This window comes from Felis catus, chromosome D4 (genome assembly GCF_018350175.1).
Source record: "Felis catus isolate Fca126 chromosome D4, F.catus_Fca126_mat1.0, whole genome shotgun sequence".
NCBI classification, from domain to species: domain Eukaryota; kingdom Metazoa; phylum Chordata; class Mammalia; order Carnivora; family Felidae; genus Felis; species Felis catus.
In genome coordinates, this window is record NC_058380.1 from 10,964,066 (window position 1) to 10,985,175 (window position 21,110).

Below are 21,110 nucleotides of genomic sequence, written 5' to 3' on the forward strand. Positions count from 1 at the left end.
AGCCCCTGGTTTTTCAGCTGTGCAGTAGATTTTTGTGTATCATGTGTTAATACCTAAGTGGAATATACCTGATTTATGATTAGAAAGAGAAATAAATAGTAAGCTGTAAAAAATGTAAGTTTTGTTTTTCATTTTTTTCTCACTCCAGATATATTCGTATATGCTTACTTCCTGTTTTAGAAACAGTGTGCCTTAACGATTTTTAAAAAGTTTAACATGTACTCTTTTTAACCCTTTCTTCCTCATTTTTATGTTTATTTCAGATCAATAAATGGACTGGGAAAAATTTTAGAAACACAAAGATCAAGGTACTTTTAAAGCTGTTACTAATATTAACAATAAATAATGTTAGTTCATAGTAGTTACTAAGAAATTGATAAATATGCTTGATTCTATTATAAGAAAGATGTATGTGCAGTTTTGAAAAATGGGGCCCCAAAGCGTTTTGAATGAAATTAGTTTGGCGTATTTGGTTAATATGTTTGCTTCTCCTTGTAGCCAAGACTACCGAGCCATGGTAAGGCTGTGTCACTGCGCTTTTGCTTAATGAGGAAGAAAACACTTAGAACCGCTCAAAAAAGTAACTGGTATAGAAATCTGTAAAAGTATACTATTAGGAATCTTAGTTTGAGGTGCTCAAAAGGCCTAGTAGTTTTAAAAAACTGCTTAGTTTTGTGTACAGTTGCAAAAATAATCTGTCGTGTAAAAATACACCGAAGCTTTACCTTTTAGTTCCTAATGCATCCTTTTTAAAATGTTGATTTCCAGTTCCCGTAGGTTCTTCTGTCTTTTCATTCTGTTCATACAGATGTGCATTACTTTATAAAATAGACGTGTTCTTGAAACATCTGTGAAGTGTATCTCGGTGGATTAAATTCTGTGTTCCACCGAATGCTCTTAGGATTTCAGAAAATCTCTTCCGGGGGTATGTCGTTAAGCTCATTTTTTAGCAAGAGTGGCTCAAGCAGCTGATGGAACCCGCGGCTCTGAGGCCATCTCTCGCCAGCCCCCTCCCACCTTCAGACGTTGTCTCCTCGGAGCTGCATAAGGGGGGCCTCAGCGGAGAGGCCCGTCTGCTGGGGCAGAGCTTAGAGGTGCTGACAGACTACTGGAGGCGGGAGGCAGCGGCAGCAGCTGCTTGGATGCATGCGAACAGCTGGGGAGCTAATTCGCTATGCGTCCTCAGAAGCCCCCGGTCCTCCGACACAGGTAGTGGAAGAATGCCCGTAGTGGGAGGCCTAGACGAGCGCGCACCAAATGTGCCTCCTGCATTTCAGATTCCAGCGTAGAGCAGCTCTGATCGTCTGACTCGTCCCAGAGACATTCCTCAGTCATCTGGCTTCTTCCTCCTGCCTTTTATTTACCATTTTCTTTCTCCTTCAGTTTTCACTTCGTTACAGAGTGACACACAGACACCCACACGAAGCTGACACAAGTTGTTAAAAACCGTATCCGTAAATAGCTGTGTTTCTGCGCAGTAGCGTTTACGTGGTTCGTATTTACAGACCTCTCCGATCACTTTTTCTAGGCCCCTGGATTTGCTGTGCATAATTCTTCTTTTTGTTGGTTTTTATTGTAGACCTTTATGTCCTGCATAAAGGTTTTATCTTGAAGAGTTTATTGTGTGACAATTTTGATGTTTATATGACATTTCTAACATTCGTTCTGTCGTGTCATAGAGCAGGAAACATGCGGTGATTAAATTTTGTTACTTGGAATGGACAAATGAACAGATGAATAAAATCTCCTTTTTTCGTCTGTTTCTTCAGTGTCTTGTGTTTGCCGTTGCCTCTGAGAATCTAGGGACTTTCTGAAATAGTACTTCCTTGCTGTGAGGACCGAAGTTGGATTGGGATCTTTTTCAGTGAAGATCAGACCTCACCATGGTCATGAATCTTAAATTAAATATTTCCTCCAATTCCTGGAAGCATAGCAACTTAAGCTTCCCGGTTTAGAAACTAGAGATTTGGTTTTTAACAAAATAGTTGAAATCACTGTCGGAAGTTCTGTTTTATTGTGCTTGTCTCTTTGTTTTTAAATTTTGATCCCTCAAGCATTTTGTGGTTGACAGACGCTCATAGTAGTAAAACTGACAATAACAAGATAGTAATGTGCCTGTATAGAAAAGGCTTGCTTGAGTATTTAAGTTGAGGAATAAGAATCCTGGGTAACATTGTCTTATTGGGAAGACTTGAGTTGACTTCGAGGCAAATGGAGGCTCTAATGGCCCACGTAGACCGCAGAAGTAGGAGTGGAAGATCAGAAGAAGTGCCATTCTTATCTTATTCTGACTTTTTTTTTAACCTGGGAGATTTCAGCAGACTGAACAGAGGAAAACCAAAATCCACTTGTTCAATAATAAGTTAATCAATTCAACAAACTGTTGAACTTTCTCCTAGTTGGTAGGCATTTCTTGGCTTGTAGAGGATTTACGGAACGGGTAAGGCAAAAACTACCTTTGAGGTAGGTGATCATTTGGGGAAGACAGAGGGAAATAAGCAAAAACCAATATACTAGATATTATTACTATAACAGGAATAGTAAACGTGTAGGGTCCTATGAGAACAGGAACATCGAGGAACAAATACTCAATTCTTCTTGATGAAGACTCAGGAAATTTTGAGAAGGTGATTATTGACTTGAGTCTTGAGGAGTGAATAGGAATTTTCCAGATGAACAAGAGTAGCAGTGGCTTTCCAGGCATAAGGAAGATGTTGTATTCCAGAGACCTGAATATTTTAGAACGAGTAGTGCACATGGTTGTATGGCAGAGAGAAAAAGAGGTGCGACTGAAGAGAAGGAGAACTTTCCGCAAAGGGTCTTGAATGCCATGACTCATAGTTTGGATCTTTTTTCTGCGGGCAGCAAGGAGTTAGTGAAAGGTTTTAAAAGCAGTGTAAGTTCTGGGAGAAGGATTGAATATGGTGCAGTTCTCCAAGGAAGGAAATAGAAGGAGGAACAGCTTCCAGGGGAGGTAGTGATAGCAGGGGTTTGGTAAAAGGTGATTAGTTGAGGTTCATAGTGAGTTTGAGGTGCCACTGGGGAATGCCTTCGGGAATTTAGTTCTAGAGTTCAGGACTTAGCTATGGGATGGGTTTGACAGTTCATAGATCTGGAATTGGCTGGTGGCACCTGTTCAGGAGACTCCTTGAACTTCAAAAAGATGACCATAAACACTAACCCTGGGGTTGTAGCTCAGCTCCCCTCCCACCACATTAAAACTGATGGCAGTCGTCTTGCTATTTTTATTTATTTTTTTATATTGCTGTTTGGGAAATAGCTGATGTTTTTATCTCTAAAGGAGGAAATTAAATATATTTCATGTCATGGAAATTAGTTTTCTAATTGGATGAGTGAAAGAATTTATTTTTCATGGTGGTCCTAGATTTGGGCCAGGTCCCTGGTAACTCCAGTCTGGAATCTTAGACATTTCCTGTTTTACTCTCCATTGAGAATCTGGTGAGATAAAGTGAGAGACTGGTATTGTTTTTTATCCTCTATAGATTTTTTTTTTTGCCCCCCTCCCTTCCAACGCTGCTGCCATGCCCCCTATTTCCCCAACAGCCCCTGCCAAGGAGGGAGTGCTGATCGAGGCAGGAGAGCAGAGCTCCCCCAGCCTTACTCGAGTAGCCCCCCCACATCTACAGAAAAGAGGGGCACACACCTGGGCACCCCCAGCTCTGCTGCGGGAATGAGGGCAGCGGCTCAGTGGAGGCAGCCTCAGTGGGGATGCTATTCTCTGTAGATGTACAGGTCTAGCGTTGATCCTGTGTATTTGGAAATATCAAAGGATTCTGGGTATCAAGCAGGATTCTTTCTAAATGTGTGACGTGGTTTCTCAAGAACGCTGTCAGAGTGAAACTAGTTTATTTTAGAAACTGGTGCGTGAATACTGATTTTTGGTACTCACACAGCGCGCCTGGATTCGGATAGTCCTAAGATTGGCAGGTGTACTTTTAAACTTTAAGCTGTTTCCTGATAAAGAGGACAGACTTGGGGGAGAGCTTCACTCATTTATCATCTGTCAATATAAATAGTTGCTCAGCGGTCATGGTGAAAATGGAAAGAGGTTTAATGTTAAGGCTTTGATCTCTTCAGTAAGTCAGTATTCAGAAATTCCTTCGTGGAACATTTACTTTTTTCCTTGATGATTTTCCTGATTCTTTTCATCTGGAGTGTCCAGAATTTGAAATGTTGTCATGGTCTATTAACATATAACTTTGGAGTATTATTCTGTCAGTAAGATGGGAGTTTGCTCTGTGGCAGGGTAAGTGGTCATAATCCAACAGTACTGTTGCCCCAAGTATGGCTCTATAGCGGACGGTGTGAGAACCAGGCAAGGCTGGTCACTCCTACGTTACAGGAGCTGGTTGGGCTTACGTGTTTGCACCTTTTAAAAAAAATCTTGAGTTTGACCAAGGTTCACTCTCCTCGAGAGAACTTAATGAATGGTTGGCCAATTCCTAGAGTCTCATTTTGAAATTTATACTGCTGTCATTTTCCTTAAACAGTCCTTCATTGTAGCTTTGACTATAGAGAAATGACTGTCCTCTGCTGTTTTATAGGCTCATGTAAAAATTGGAACTCATTCACTAGTCTTTGTAAATTGACTTTTATGTATTTAAGCCAAGACGCATGCTGCTGTTTGTGATACGATACTCTCTTCTGATGTGAATCACTGCTTTCCTAATGGGGCTTAATTATAACCTCTGAATAATTCCCGTTAATAATGTTTGTTCAGATAGAGCACCAAACGGGAAGTTTCCGTCTCTAGGCAACCCCGTTCTGAAGGAAATGAAATCTCAAACCACATTCTTTGGGTGTAGATTCGGGGCATAGAGTGAATACTTCTACATTAGGTTTGACTCCTCCTGTTCTTAAAATATTACCTGTTATATCATGGAAGGGGGGGAGTGAAGTAAAAGAAATCCAGAAATTCCAAAGGTAAGGTACTGCAGTGCTGTGTTACCACTTCTGTCATTGCATTTTTGAGTAATAAACCGCTGTTTTGAAGAACTCCAGTTCGACAACTGATTTTTTTTTTGGGGGGGGGGGTTGCAAAAATGTATTTGAAAGGCTCATAAATTTCCAGGATGGAAAAGACAATTACAGGTCAAACCCACAAACATAAACCACCAACAGGAAACTATAGCTCACTGAAGCAATAATCAAGTAATTTTCTGCCTTGATTTTATACTGTTCACTGTTTTTTGAATTTAATGAATAAATTCTGTTAAAATTTTTTACAACGGGCTTTTTGTTCCTTGCTTGTCATTTTTACATGTTTCCCAAAATAGTATGATATATTGACTAAACTTTATGTCTACATTTTTGGCAAGAGTCTTAGAGATTTTTTTTTCCTGATTAATTAAATACATTTCACAGAATTTCACACTGTTTATACTGGATTTCTTCCTTTTAGAGTTGATCTCTCTAATGTGTTAGATCTTCATGCCTTTGACAGTCTTTCTGGAATAAGGTATGTTTTCTGTATTTTGTTCACTTTTATTGTAATTTCGTTTTAATTCTACTCATTTGTGACGCAGGGATGATTTATACAGTTGCACACTTGATTTAAGCTTCTTGTCATTCCTTTGGCATACGGGATCATTCCTAATAATGATGTTCTTGAAAGTTTTGTCAATTGGATGTTTGGAAATCGTAATGGATTTTCCTGTAGAAATTATAGTGTAAATAGTAGTTAACTTTAGAGATCAATCACTAATATTTGTACACCAACTACTGTATGTAATACTTTATTTCTATGAGAAAATGCATGAAATACCTAAAAAAATTTAGCTTGGGGTATTCCCTCCGGTTCCTCCTTTCTCCTGAAGCGATGGATCACTTTCCTGTTCCTTTCCCTGGGAGGAATCTTTATTCAGGGAGAGGAACACATCTTTCTTCCCTGGACATCGGCATCTTTTTTTTTTTTTTTTAATCATCTTAATTATGTTTAAGTGTACAATTCACTAGTGTTCAGTATATTCACATTGTTGTGGAAAACTGAAGCTCTGCAACTATGGATTGACAGCTCTCCATTTTGCCCTCCCCACAGCCCCTGGCCACCACCGTTCGGTGATGTGTTTTTAAGAATTTGACTGCTTTAGATACCTGAAAGCGGTAGAATCATATTGGCGTTCGTCTTACTGTGACTGGCTTATTTCACTTAGTCCTCAACGTTCATCCACGTTGCAGCGTGTGACAGGGTTTCTTTCCTTTTTGATGCTAAATGCCCCAGTAGACGTATGGACCACATTTTGTTCACCCATTCATCCGTGGATGGCCGTTCAGCCGGCTTTCTCCCCTTGGCTGTTGGGAGAAGTGCTCCTGTGAATGTGGGTGTGCACATGTCTCTTCGAGATTCCTGTTTTCAGTTCTCTTGGATACGTACCCAGAAGTGGGATTTCTGGGTCATACGGTGCTTGTATTTTTAATTTTTTGAGGAAAACCTTACTGTTTTCCAGAGCAGCTGCACCGTTTTCACTTCCCCCCAGCAGCGCACACGTGTTCGGTCTGTCTACACCCTCGTCCACACTTGCTGTTTTCTGTTGTTTTAGGTAGTAGCGGTCCTAATGGGTGTGAGCTGATAACTTGTTGTGGTTTTGGTTTGCATTTCTCTAGTGGTTGGAGATACTGAACGTCTTTTCGTGTGCTCATTGGCCATTTGTAGATCGTTTTTGGAACAATGTCTATTCAAGTACTTGGTCCATTTTTTCATCAGGTGGTTTTGTTGTTGTTGTTGTGGCTGAGCTGGGAGTTTTTTTTTTAATGTATTCCAGGTATTAACCCCTCATTAGATGCGTGATTTGGAAATATTTTCTCCCATTTCTTCTGAAGTAGCTGAGTCCTAAGTCTCACGTGAGAGGTACCCTCCCTGTGCCCAGAGGAAAGGAGCCTTCTTTCTGAAGACCAAGGCACACTCGGAGCAATGTGCAGGAACAGACCTCTGAGTTTCCCCCGTTTACCCCACTTGATTCATACTGTGTCCTGTCCTATCTTTGCATGACCTTTCGCTCTTCATCAAACCTGGCATAAAAACACTCGGGCGCCAGCATTTCCTTGGTTCTTCATTTCTTTGTGAAGGCTCCTGTGTCACGTAAAACTTACAGTAAATAAACTTGCACCCTTTTCGCCTGTTAATCTGTGTTTGGCAATCTGATTTCCACACCAGCCAGGCTCCTGAGAGGGTCGGGGAGAACTTTTTCCTTCCCGTGCAAGTCGTTGGCAGTTATTTTTAACAGCACTAAATATTGAACATAGAGAAAGCGCATGTGATTTTCCAAACATTTTCAAAGGTAATCTCCTTCCACACTTGCTTAAGAACAGTGATAATGCATTAGTGACACTTAAAGGCGTGGCTGTTTCACGTGATGCCCTCTCTGCGCGGATCAGGCCTTTGCATAACTTCTCCTGTGCCCAGTTGCTAAAATGGAGAATCCAACCAGCTGGGAAGGATTTAATTTGACACTTTCTCTGCTGAGACCCCCTCCAGTGAGGCTCATTTCCCTCCGGCCGTTCCTACAATCCTTTCCTCTTTTCTAAACTTGCTGTTACTAATTTACCCCTCACTGTTCTGCAAAGCAAAACATCTGCAAGGTTTTAAGTCCTTTTCCTCCTCCCAGCCTACCCCCATCAGTGTCTAAATGTCTGCTGCTGCTGTGATGGTTATCATTTGTTATGCCATACTGACCTTCTCGCTCTTTTTCATGTCAGAACAATGCATTTGTAAGATTCTGACCTTCTGGTTTTTCTCAGTCCCGGGTAACAGACTATATAGCAGGCTTTATATTTCCGGATACTACTTACTTTATAATAAGTAGATATATTCAAGGGAAAACACCGGTAAAGGAAAAAATAGACCCTTCTCCCTGTCTTGAGGTAGACAGCAGCATTATTTTCACATTAGGGAGCATGGGGCGAGTGGATGAAATTTGGAGCATTAGTAAAATGCTTCTGTGTATTTTTCTAGGCCTGTGGTAGATCTGTTGGAATTAAAAAGAAATATATCCACAGATGTATTCAACCACACAAAATAGCGTCACCAGAGATTAGGTTTTTTTTCAGTATTGTGTGTATAGGTATGGATGTGAACGTGTTGTACATTTGCTTTTATTGAAGTATAACATCCAGTGTAATGTTTGTTTCACGGGTACCGCCATTGAGTCGGCCGTTCTGTGTATTACCCGGTGTTCACCGTAAGTGTGGTCACTATGTGTCCGTAATACAATGTTACTACAGTCTTATGGACTATATTCCCTGGGCTCTACTTTTCATCTTCTTGACTTACTTATTTTACAACTGGAAGCTTAGATCTCTTAATCCCCTTTATCTGTTTCACCCATCCCCCACCCCCTCTGACAGCCACCGGTTTGTTCTCTGTATTTAAGAGTCTCTTTGTGTGTTTGTTGAATGTGTGTACGTTCTTAGGAAAAATCTTTAAACGGTCTGTTAGCTTCTCTCTGTAAGAACATGTAAACAGCATGTAAAATTGGAACTATGTTACAGATTGAGTTGTGGAAACTCTCCCTAGCTCGGTATCTTTAAGTAACACGTAAAGTTAAATCGGAAGTATATTGATCTTTGAATTTATAATCAGTTGTTTTTAGTTTGCAGAAAAAACTTCAACATGTGCCAACAACACAGCCTCACCTAGATCAGGTAAAAAAGTCTTAAAAAAATTTTTTTAAGCATTTTTTAAACTAAATTAGTTCCGCTAGGACTATACTTATATGATGACTATATACTGTATTTTATACTGTAACTATTACTACATTTATATTATTACTATGTACTATATTACATACTATTACTATTATGTACTATATTACACTGTCTTACTATATATGTATATTATATTGTATTTTCCTCTTGCTAAAAAAAACGCATTTTTGAACTGTGTTGATAATTTTCAGAATTTGGGTGCTTTTGAAGTAATCTCATCTAGCTTAATGCATCATAGAAACTCCTCAAAGCAGTTGTTTCGAACCTGAGGACAAGGTGCTTTCTGGCCTCTCCGCTCTCAGGTCGCTGAGCATATTTCCCACCAGAAGGGTGGGAATCGGTGCTTAATGGCTTCCCCGGGGGCTCCCTGTGCAGCCTCTTCTTAACTCTGTTGAACTAACAGATCAAGGACAAGTCTGGTAAAAGCATGTGTGGCTTCTTTAAATCAAAACTGACTTTGAGTTTCGCCTGCAGGTAGCACTGTAAATTTGAAGTGCTTAAGGTGTCGTTCCTTTAGGCACTCTAAACACCTCGTTCCTGAGGCCAGTGTTGAAGACCCTGGAAGAAACGTCACCTGTTTTCACTGTCCCCACCCTCCTTTTAAGCAGGTCGTAGATGATGCAGCTTTAGGGTAACTGCTTTGTTCCATCTCAGACCGAGAGAGCAAGGGGGGGAGCAGTGCACCTCTTCCCGCCTCTGTCTCGAAACTGTCCCGCATTTTTTGCAGCATGACTCATTGTGACGGGGCCTGCACAGTAGCAGCTTCGTCTTCCCTTTGGCTCGTATTTATGGGGGCCTGTCCTACTGTGTTTGTGACACCCTTTGCTCAGAAACGTCACAACATACTCATCCACACTTGTCTTTGGCGTGAGTGAGAGAAATACAGCTCTCTGGTGGTAGAATTTTTTAGAAGACGCAGTAGCAGTCACCAAGATGAACTGGAGGCATATTCTTACTGACTTTCTGGGAGAGGGAGACCATACGAGGAGTCCTCAGGAGGGAAAAATGAAGGATATAGTCGCTTTCGAGATCCCTCATCATGGCCAGAATCTGTACCTGCGATGTCTCACACAGACCCGGCGTGGCGTGTGGGATGCCTTACGGTTGTGGGTTGAAATGCTCTTTCCTGGTACTAGTCTGTGCATTCCTCACACATGGATTCCTCGTTGCTTAGCACGGGGCATGTGTGCAGAGTTACAGTGGTTGCTTGGGGAATATTTGTTACAAGAGCGGAAAGCCGTGATTCTTAAATGGGGAACGTCAGAATCCCCGTTTAATATTGAATACTCCATAGTCCCCACACCTCCAGTCTCCAGGACTGGGGCTTAGGTATGTGCACATTAATGCGTCTGTATATTTTTAACATTTTATTGTGGAAATTTTACAAAGATCTACAAAAGTAGAGAGAACAGCAAAAGGAACCCTTTGTACACGTGACCCGGTTGCAGTGGCTGTCAACGTTTGCTGATTTTATGCCCTCTGTCTTCCCACCACTTCTTTTGCTGGAGTATTTTTTAAACAGAAAATTTCAAACATACAGTCAAGTTGGATAGTGTAGTGAAACTGTGAGTACCCATTGCCCTTGCTAGAGTGTATTAAAGCAAATCCCAGACAGTATGCCATTTCACCAGTAAATAGAGCATGGCTGTTTGTTTTTTCTGATGCACTCTCCTGCTTTAGATCTATAAACAGAGGGCAGAATATAATATTGCAGACAAAGGGCAGTGGGATTCGGGGTAATGATGGTCTGTCTCATGTGGTTTGGCGGGTCTGAGGCTTTGTGAAGGACAGTTGTTTTTCTTTTAACGTATAGTAAAGCATACAAGTTTTTAGTGTACAAGTCAATGTGTCTTTACGTATATTTGTGCCTGTGCGTTGGCCCATGGGCGCATACGAACGCGTATCTCTGTAATTCCCTCGTAGATACAAGTACAGCAAATTCCCACCATCGTCAAGAGAGTTCCCTTGTGCCCCTTTTCAGTTAGCAACACTCCTTGCAAAGATGCACCTCCTATTCCGAGTAAGACATCAAGAAGTAGATTTTTGTTTGACTGGAAGAAGTAAGGGAAAGAGCAACCCGGATGTCTCAAAGTGGGCAGGCGAGCATGCTCTAGAAGAGGGGGACTCTGGCTCACACGTCCTGGTGGCCGCTTCCTGCTGGAATCCTGAGCTAAGGTGTTGGGCTGTGATGGGCCGGGCACGGGGAACCGCTCTGTGCTGTGGGGCAGGGGCAGGGAAGCTGGATTGGAGTTGCAGTCAGGAGACCAAGCAGGGAGATCCCCTGTGACGAGGGCCTGCACTGCGCTGGTCGCAGGGGGCGTGGAGATGGGATAGATCAAGGACAGACTCATACTAGACCTGTCTGAATAGCCTTACTGACTGATGCTGGGCGGTAAGACAGAAGTCATGGGAAAGAGGCCTGGATTGACTAGAGGAACCTATTGCTTCAGTTTTCTGCTTCTTTCTGTGTCTGGGAAAAGGAGAGTTAATTTTAGATTCGACTCTAGAACTGGGAAGAAGTCTGAAGTAGGTAATACCTAGGACATAGTAGGTATGTTACTAAAGTTTAATCCCTGAATCCTCTTTAATGCAGCTCTCTATCTTCCTGGGCCCTTTGTTTGCTCCCTGTAAGGAGGACCCGGGATTGGAGGGTGGGAAGGTAAGAAATCCCAAATGGCAGCCTGTGCATAGTTTATTTAGTAGAGCCAATTAAAGGAGGGATAACAAGTTGTGACCCTCAACTTCTGCCCTGGGAATTTACAGATCTCATCTCCTTTACGGTCTGCCCACTGCGAGGAGGATTTATTGGTACAGGAAAACATCTAGTTCTGAAATCTGTATCTGCATTGTCTTAATTTTTAAAACCCTTTTTATCTCATATTGGAGTTAATTGAACCCCTTAGAAATATTTTCATATTTCTAACTTGTCAAAAGCAACAACCATTCTCAGTAGAAGGTCTTTAAGAATAAAAAAGCAGGGGCGCCTGGGTGGCGCAGTCGGTTAAGCGTCCGACTTCAGCCAGGTCACGATCTCGCGGTCCGTGAGTTCGAGCCCCGCGTCGGGCTCTGGGCTGATGGCTCAGAGCCTGGAGCCTGTTTCCGATTCTGTGTCTCCCTCTCTCTCTGCCCCTCCCCCGTTCATACTCTGTCTCTCTCTGTCCCAAAAATAAATAAATGTTGAAAAAAAAATTATAAAAAAAAAAAAGAATAAAAAAACATTATTGAGTTCTATGTTGAGACCTTTTCAATATGAAAAGCCAAGTCCTCCAACTTGAATAAAATACATTTTAAGCAGTTTTGAAGGTTCACTTGCTACTTTCATTTGAAAATGACAAATGATGTTTCATTTACATCCTTTTGCTACATATTTGATATGCTATATGATGTGCTGTAAGTTTTGATATGCATTTTTTGGTATTATTGGTAGTGATTGCTTTTTTTAATCTTTTTTTCAAAAAATTTTAATGTTAATTTATTTTGAGAGAGAGAGAGAGAGAGAGAGAGAGAGAATGAGCAGAGGACAGACAGAGAAAGAGGGAGAGAGAGCATCCCAGCAGGCTCCCCACTGTCAGCACAGAGCCTGACGCGGGGCTTTGACGCGGGGATTAATCTCACAAACGGTGAGATTGTGACCTGAGCCAAAATCAAGAGTTGGATGCTTAACTGACTGACCCACCCAGGCGCCCCTAAAAATCTGACATTCTAAGTCAATTTTAGTTGGCTTTCATGTCTCATATTTAGCAAGTAAGTGCTTTCTGTTTTTCCTGTTACTAGCAACAGTGGAGAGTAAACGTCAGTATATTTTGTCCTTAGATTGGTCTTTGGTACTTACCTTTAGCTCTTCTGTGTTTGTATAAAAAACAATTGGTCTTTTGATATTTCCTACTATAAGCCTATGTGATTTTCTGTTGGTGAATAAAATTACTGTTGCAGTTGTAGGAAATTATACAAAGCTGTGCTTTAGTGTGTTTTCTCTTCCTGTTTTAAAGCTTGGCTTGAGTGTATTATCCTGATTATGCAAGGTGGGATTTGTGTTTCCATCATGTTATGCTTGGCCCTCATATATTTTCATCATGAAGTTGAAATTTGGTGTCACAGTAGCCAGTGGAGCTTTGGACTTTGATTATGTGACCAGGAAATCTTGAGATTCAGGTTCCTTAGAGTGGACAGTGAGATTTATCAAGAGCAGGGAGAAAAATAAATCTCAAAGTCAACATTCTAAATGATGTCAACCTTCTATAACCAAAGGTGACATTATACTGTCATTCTCATGGCCAGATACTCCTCTCCCTTTGGCATATGCTTGGTCAGAGCTAAACTGAATTTTTCCTTTGTGGTGTTCCCAGAGAACTTTTGAAAGTACACTTTTGCTTTTGAGTTTTACTCATGGATCTAAGTAGTTTATTTTTTCTGAGCCTCCTTTCCTCCAATTTATAAAATGTCAATAATTCTCTTTATTCCACAGGCCTGTTGTCACAAGTAAATGAAACATGAAATGAAGTGACCCAGGCAAAGTACCTGGCTTAGAACATAGTCGATACACTGTATATATATTACCTTCCCTCTTCATGCTGAGAATCCTGGAAAGAATGCATTAAACAATGAGTATCCTCTTCTGAAAGTTTCTGTTTAAGTACTAAGCCACGGATGAACTCTGCAGAATACAGAAAATGAATTGCTGCTATCAGAACTCAGCAAGACAGTGAAAAAGATACACCTAATGTAGTTGTCAGGCAACATAAATGTTCATGAACGTGTTTCTGTCTTAAAGGTTAATGTATTTAATGTCTTAAAACGTAAATATACTTTGCATCTTAAAACTTGTGATTTTTAAAAATATATGACATTACTTTAAAAAAATCATTATTGATGGTCTCTCTTGATTTATAGAGCGTTCTTACAGTGACATTTGAAGTACCAGGAAATGCAAAGGAAGAAAGTCTGAACGTATTTATTCAGGTGAGTGCAGTATGTAACTGATAATGACTTACCACCTGTTTGGGTTACATGGCTGTTGCCGGGAGGAATGGTTGGTCTTATTAAAATATGTCACTTGTTCCAGAATCTTCTGTGGGAGAAGAATGTGAGGAACAAGGATGGTGACTGCATGGAGGTCATACGGCTAAAGGTACGGTGTGGTTTTCACTTTCATCCTTTTGGGCAAAGGCCCCTTCCTTTCTTGGCTGTTACTTAACACCGTATTTGGTTTTAGAAGAAGCGCTGGTTTTAGTACAAGTGACTGTGGTCTGTTTTCATTTTTCGGTGTTTCCATTGCTGAAAAGAAGCTTTGGCAATCACTGCATAAAGCGTGATTTATGCGCATAGCTGGCATGTAGCATTGCAGCTCACACAGCCTGTGCGCTCAGAAACATCTCTCCTGTTCTGAGCAGTGATGTGGCCGATAACCTTGACTCGCTGGACCTCTCCTTGCCTTGGCACACAGCTTGGTCCCTTCGGGAACGCTGACTGTCTTCTTGTGTTTAATTTTCCAAGAGCGCTTCATTGACAGAAGTAACATTAGAAATCTTGCCGCAGCTGAACCCGTGTTACTTTGTACTTGTAGCAGACGCTGAACAGTGGTCATACTGTAAACAGAGTTCCAGAAGACCTGGAGAAAGCTTGCTCTGCATTTGAAACCCATCCACGTTACTTAGCATTTGGGGATTTATGTCATGGAAGGTGTTTTTTCCAGGGGGCAGTGTTCTATGTTGTGTGCTTAACCACTCAGCAGTCTACTCCCGCGTTTCCAGAAGGTTTTCTTATTACTACTTACTATTAGTAACTAGATTTTCCTGTTAGCAGCTGACCTCCTGGGGTCACTAGAATGACGAAGGCTGACGCTATTCAAGAAACCATTCAGGAGACACCTGGGTGGCCGAGTCGGTTAAGTTCAGCTGAAGTTTGGCTTCAGCTCAGGCCATGATCTCGCAGTTCATGGGTTCAAGTCCTGTGTCGGGCTTCACGCTGACAGCTCTGAGCCTGGGACTGCTTTGGATTCTGTGTCTCCCTCTCTCTCTGCCCCTCCCCTGCTCATGCTCTGTCTCTCTCTGTCTCTCTGTCTCTGTCTCTCAAAAAGAAAGAAACGTTAAAGATTTTTTAAAAAGCCATTCAGGTTTAGATGTGCTCACTCCCTGTGCTGACTCTGCCTGGGACTGGCTTCAGAGCCATGGGTGAATCTCAGTCTGTTCCCAAGTCCTTCCCACCCACAGGAGCTAAGCCTGATCCCGGAGCTGCTGCTCCGATGACAGTGGCACCATTTCCGTCCAGGATCCTAACGGGCAGATTGTGTCTCAGTCTGCGACCGCTTCTGTCCCTGCTACTGAATGGGGAGCGGTTACTACAGAACCAGCCCTTCAGGCCTTTATGCTGATGCTGCAGCCCGGACCTCACCACAGACCTCAGTGGCTCATCCTGCACCATCCTGGCGTGGCTTTTGTCCCTGGGTGTGTGACGGTTTTTCTGCAGCCCTTCGTCCTCTGTGGTTCTTCCCTTGTCCTTCCTCTCGTCACAACAACCCTGTGAGTCTCCCTTCATAGACTTCCTTCTCCGCCCTGCTGCAGAGGACCAGGGCTCTACCGATGAGCTTGTTTAACATGTTCGCTCCGGTAACAGCTGGAAGGTCAGAGTCCTTCTACAAGTAACCTAAGACTGTTTAGATAATTCTTTCCCAGGAGCTATTACTTATTAAAATCCGGTGTAAAAAGGAGAAAACAAAACTGGGCAAAGGAAAACATGAAGAACATACACCTAAAATAAGCCAGTACACCAAAACCACGCCAAAGTTTTGTGGTGGGAATGACCTTGAGTGGTTTGTCTCTTACTGTTTTGCAATATGTATATTAAGTTAATAACAAATAAGTGTAACAAACATCATTTCAGAGAAATTGTTTCATCCTCAAGGAGCCAGTTTATCAGATAATTTGTTTCACTTCTGCAAGTCAATATAAAATGAATTGTATCCAGATAGATTTATTTTTCTTTTCCTTTATTTCATTATCATCTGCTCCATTTATTGCAACCCAGTGAAAAATTATCACCCAAATCCTTTAACTCCTCAAATTGTCCCACTGAGACTGTGAAACAAGGTAAAATCCTTAAAAGTAGAAAAATCACTAGAATTCGATGCATGTTTTATCATTTGGTTGTTTCAACTTTTCAGATATCCTAATACGTGTATTAATTTTATTACAAAAAGGGACTATTTTTTTTAAAAAAACATTGTACACAAATGCTTGAAATTTAAATTTAAAAATCAGAGGCTGTAAGAAACTATTTCCATAAGGCACAAATAACTAGATTTAAGTAATTTTCACAGAATCTTTATGGGTTTGTATTGAAAATGGAACGGCAATAATCCGATAACACTCTCTGCTGTGAATTTGAACTGAGGCTGATTGATCACTCTCTGAGCAGGGGCTGGTGTCGATCAAAGACAAACTGAAACAGGTGATTGTCCAAGGTGTCCATGAGCTCTATGACCTGGAGGAGACCCCACTGAGCTGGAAAGATGACACAGAGAGAACAAATCGATTGGTTCTTATTGGTAAGTGAAATTGGTAAATTTCTAAAGCACAGTCAAATATATATTTGAAAGTGATATACTATGCCAAACTGTAGCAAGATTGACCAGTCTGAGTCCCTGTGATTAGTTAATGTATTTGTCTTCATGATGCGATAACATTCATAAGAACTTGGTGGGCATTTTACTCTTTTCTTCAAACAGGTTTAGAAAATAATTAATTAAAATGCCAGTTTCGTTCTAAGGGACTTAACTAGAAATAGAAAGTTGAAGGGATCACTAATTACTTTGTTTTTGTAAATTTCTGAAGATTATCAAGCATTTCGTGATTTGGAATTGATAGGCAAACTGTCCTTTTAGTAAGCATGATATAATCACACCCTATTTTGTTCTGTGTGCAGGCAGGAATTTAGATAAGGAGATCCTTAAACAACTATTTATAGCTACTGTGACTGAAACAGAAAAGCGGTGGACGGCACATTTCAAAGAAGATCAAGTTTGTCCATAACACTAGAAGCATTTCTAACCAAAGGGACTGGGTGATAAATCGGGAATAAGTTTCCTACTGGTTATATGTCAAGCATCTGTTCTTTGTGTTACTTCTGTTATGAATTCCAGTGTACTTTAGTGTTTATTTAATGGAACACGTAAAATTTAGTAGATAAGTACTATAAAACATTTGACATTCATACAATAAAACGTAATACCCTCTGAAGTGGGGTTTTTTTGTGTGTTTTTGTTTTGATTTTTAGTGTTTATTTATTTTTGAAAGAGAGAGCATGCAGGGGAGGGGCAGAGAGGGAGAGAGAGAATGCCAAGGAGGCTCTGCACTGACAGCACGGGGCTCAAACTCACAAGCCGTGAGATGATGACCTGACACCAAGAGCCAGACGCTTAACCAACTCAGCCACCCAGGTCCCTCTGTTTCTGTTTTTGTTTTTTAAATAGATGTTTCACAGAAATACCTGTCACAATTGGCTTTGGAATTTACATACTCTGGATTTTTCACCCATGGAAATTATTTATAATCATAATGATAAAAGTTAACGTCAGCTTAGAACTAAGAATGGCAGCTGATTGCATAGATATTTTATCGTTATTAAAAAACTACAAAAAAATTTTTTTAATGTTTATTTATTTTTGAGAGAGAGAGAGACAGAGCACAAGCAGGGGAGGGGCAGAGAGAGAGGGAGACACAGAATCCGAAGCAGGCTCCAGGCTCCGAGCTGTCAGCACAGAGCCCCACGTGGGGCTCGAACTCACGAACTGTAACATCATGACCTGAGCCGAAGTCAGATGCTTAACCGACTGAGCCACCCGGGCGCCCCAAGATATTTTTTTAAAAAACAAATAACGTCACCATTTTTATTAAATGAAATAAAAGTCTTGTAGACTTATGAGTAGAAGAAATCAGAGTCAAACAACTGGAACCACCTCTTGTTCTCAGCTTTACTGGTGGAGTCCTGGAACTTCAGCCCTTTGTAACATATTTATATGATTCCAGTTTAAGAGCTTTTGATGTTAAGTAGATTTTCCTACTGGTATTAAATCCATCTTGGTTTTTTTGAACTTCTTTAATTTTCAGTATAAGCTAAAAAAGTGATGACGTACAGAACTTCAGAGGGAACTACAGATAACTTACGACAGCCTAACCATCTTTCTATCAGGGGTTGGTGTGTTAGTACACAGGGGCTTACTTATCTGCTATTTCTATTGACGGCCAGGTCAGCATAACTGTATTCAGACTGTAAGAGAAAAGCATTAGATGGAATTTTAAAGAGCTTTCTCAAACTAATGATTAAATATCAGAAGGCTATAGAAATGTTGTTCTAGAAATGTTTTTTCCTCAGAATTTTCACTGAAAGAATGTCCATCTCTGTGTCTTGAGTGGCTCCGTCGGTTGGAGGCAGGCTAACTGGCCCAATCATCTATCTCTCTTCCCCTGCATTCTGTGCCTTTTTTATATAACCTTCTATATTCCTCCATCTGTCCCCTGAATCCAATCTCTCTTTTAATTTTTTTTTAATGTTTATTTTTGAGAGAGACAGAGACAGAGTGTGAGTGGGGGAGGGGCAGAGAGGGAGACACAATGGAAACAGGCTCCAGGCTCCGAGCTGTCAGCACAGAGCCCGATGCGGGGCTCGAACCCACAGACCGTGAGATCATGACCTGAGCCGAAGTCGGACGCTTAACCGACGAGGCCATCCAGGCACCCCCTGAATCCAGTCTCTTAAATTCACGGTTCAGACAGTACGCTTACTCTGCGGCGGCAGATGGCAGATCGCCCAGTAGAAACGCAGCTGATTTTTGGGTCCCATCTGGGCTTTCATTCCAGTTGCGTTGCTTCTTGGCCTCGCAGTCTCTGGCGGAGCACTCTCTCCAAGGTCGGTTTCCTGGTTTATAAAGTGGGCGGCGTCATTTCAGTCATTCAGGGTTGTTGGTGAGGGTTGCATAGGTTTGCAGGGCACCAAGTGGAGCCTGGATACAGGCTTTCTTTTTCCTAATGAGGTAAATTTGATTTGTTTTATGGTCAGTGTTGCCACAGTAATAGTTCATAATGTTCCTTGGCAAATAGTAAGCACCTAGATTCCTCTGTTTACAGCCATGAGAGAGAGCTTACAATGAATTGCCCTGCTGTGGGGGAAATGTTTGGAGTACTGTTAATCTGTACTCTTAAAAATCTGCACTTATCAAAGTCCTAAACATTTTTTTCTTTAAGATGTATTAGTATGTAATCCTTTTTTATCACGTAAGTACTGACCAGATACATTTGTGTCCTACAAATTGTGGATGTCACAGATGAATCAGTCTCCCCTGACCTGTGTCCTTCAGTCGCTGACCCTCCTCGGGGGTGGGCAGTGTTGTCAGCATCATGTCTGTCCTTGTACGTGTTGCTTTTCACTTACACACACACACACACACACACACACACACACACACACACACACGCTTACGTCGTGGCCCAAAGTGACTAGAGCCGTAGTATAAGCTGCTGCTTCTGGAGAGGTAGGAGCTTGCCATAAATACCCTCAAGGAAGACATTTATTTTCATAATGTGTGTTTTATTTTACTTAATTTTATTTTTTTAACATAAAAAATGTTTATTCTTTTAACTTAAAAAAATGTTTATTTCTGATAAAGAGAGTGCAAGTGGGGTGGCACAGAGAGAGAGGGAGACAGAATCTGAAGCAGGCCCCAGGCTCTGAGCTGTCAGCACAGAGCCCAATGTGGGGCTCGAACTCACAAATCCATGAGATCATGAGCTGAGCCAAAGTCAGATGCCTAACCGACTGAGCCACCCAGGCGCCCCTTAATGTGTATACTTTAAAACATCGTTCTTTTTAGATTTTAATGCACTTGGCTTTTTAAAAAACTTAACTATTAGCCTTAGACCTTCTTCCTTGACAGTGCATATGAATACGTCTTGTTCTTTAATTGCTGCGTAGAAATTCATAGGATAGCATAGAATACATTCCTTTAAAACATCATTTATTGATGGGGCGCCTGGGTGGCTCAGTCGGTTAAGCGTCTGACTCCGGCTCAGGTCATGATCTCGCAGGTCTGTGAGTTTGAGCCCCGTCTCAGGCTCTGTGCTGACAGCGGAGAGCCTGGAGCCTGCTTCGGATTCTGTGTCGCCCTCTCTCTCTGACCCTCCCCTGTCTCTCTCTGTCTCAAAAATAAATAAACGTTAAAAAAAAAAATTAAAACATCATTTATTGAGAGCTTCCACTTTGCCCTGGCTTGAGCGCTGGGCGAAACTGCACGTGAAAGATAAGGGCCTCATTCTTACAGTGTTTACATTTCGGTGGAGGGACGTAAATAAATTAGAAAAGAAGAGGAAAGTAAGGCCCATAACAGGACTGGGCGGTCCTGGAAAGCCTCCCTGAGGAGAGATGGGTGGAAGTTGAGGATGGAGTCAAACGGCTTGGTGCACCGGGAGGGGGAGTCGGGAAGAAGGTTCCAGGCAGACCAGCACCTAGTGGAGTAGCCTTTTAGCTGGGAGCCAGCACCACTGGTGCCAGACTGGGCCTGGGGGTGGGGGGGTGGGGGTGGGGCGGGGGGGGTGGCATTGGGAGCTGGGGCAGGGCTTGCTGCTCCTGGTGGGATGGAGCAGAACGTCTGGTTTTAAGCTGGAGAAGCGGCGTGGTTTGTGATCGATCCCTGTGGCAGATGAACCAGCCCTTAACTGTTCTCGAAACTGCACAGGGTGCTACAGTGAACATCATTGTGCAGCACGCCTCTTTGTTCTTAGGTGAGGATGCTTCTCCAGAGTAAGTGTGTACGTGTGGGATCCCTAGCTTCTGGGATGTGCATGCTGAAATTCTTAATAGATGCTGACCAGCTGCTCTCCCAAGTGGCTGGAAGTTTACGCCTTACACAGTAGGGAGTGAGAATACCCATTTTTCCAAACCTAGTTAACCCTCTGTAACCTTGCCCGTCTGCGTAGAAAGGCACCTCACTGTTTTTATTCAGATTTCATATGGTTTTTTTTAATGTTGCTTATATCTTCTTTTATTTTTTTTTTCAACGTTTATTTATTTTTGGGACAGAGAGAGACAGAGCATGAACGGGGGAGGGGCAGAGAGAGAGAGAGACACAGAATCAGAAACAGGCTCCAGGCTCTGAGCCATCAGCCCAGAGCCTGACGCGGGGCTCGAACTCACGGACCACGAGATTGTGACCTGGCTGAAGTCGGACGCTTAACCGACTGCGCCACCCAGGCGCCCCTATATCTTCTTTTAAAGATGCTTTGTGTGTTCTTCATTCTTTTCCCCAAATGCAGTTTTCCACGATCAGAATCATCATCATTTAACCTGCACTTCAGAGGACTTTGGAACTTGTCATAGAGCATATATCCCCAACAGAA

At 41.9% G+C, this 21,110-nt stretch overlaps 1 protein-coding gene across 2 annotated transcripts in view; it reads left to right on the forward strand.

Moving 5' to 3' along the window:
• Window positions 1-16,958, forward strand: part of CBWD1 (COBW domain containing 1) — a 51,683-nt gene extending 34,725 nt beyond the window's left edge. Inside the window, exons 9-15 of one of the 2 annotated variants that reach the window (XM_003995366.5) lie at window positions 264-308; window positions 5,423-5,479; window positions 8,610-8,661; window positions 13,615-13,683; window positions 13,787-13,852; window positions 16,138-16,267; window positions 16,645-16,958. In XM_003995366.5, the coding sequence (XP_003995415.3) occupies window positions 264-308; window positions 5,423-5,479; window positions 8,610-8,661; window positions 13,615-13,683; window positions 13,787-13,852; window positions 16,138-16,267; window positions 16,645-16,751 (526 nt within the window). In that variant the 3' untranslated portion in view covers window positions 16,752-16,958. The remainder of the gene's footprint in view (window positions 1-263; window positions 309-5,422; window positions 5,480-8,609; window positions 8,662-13,614; window positions 13,684-13,786; window positions 13,853-16,137; window positions 16,268-16,644) is intronic. The other variant, XM_045042780.1, reaches the window with a different exon arrangement.
• Window positions 16,959-21,110: the final 4,152 nt, after the last annotated feature.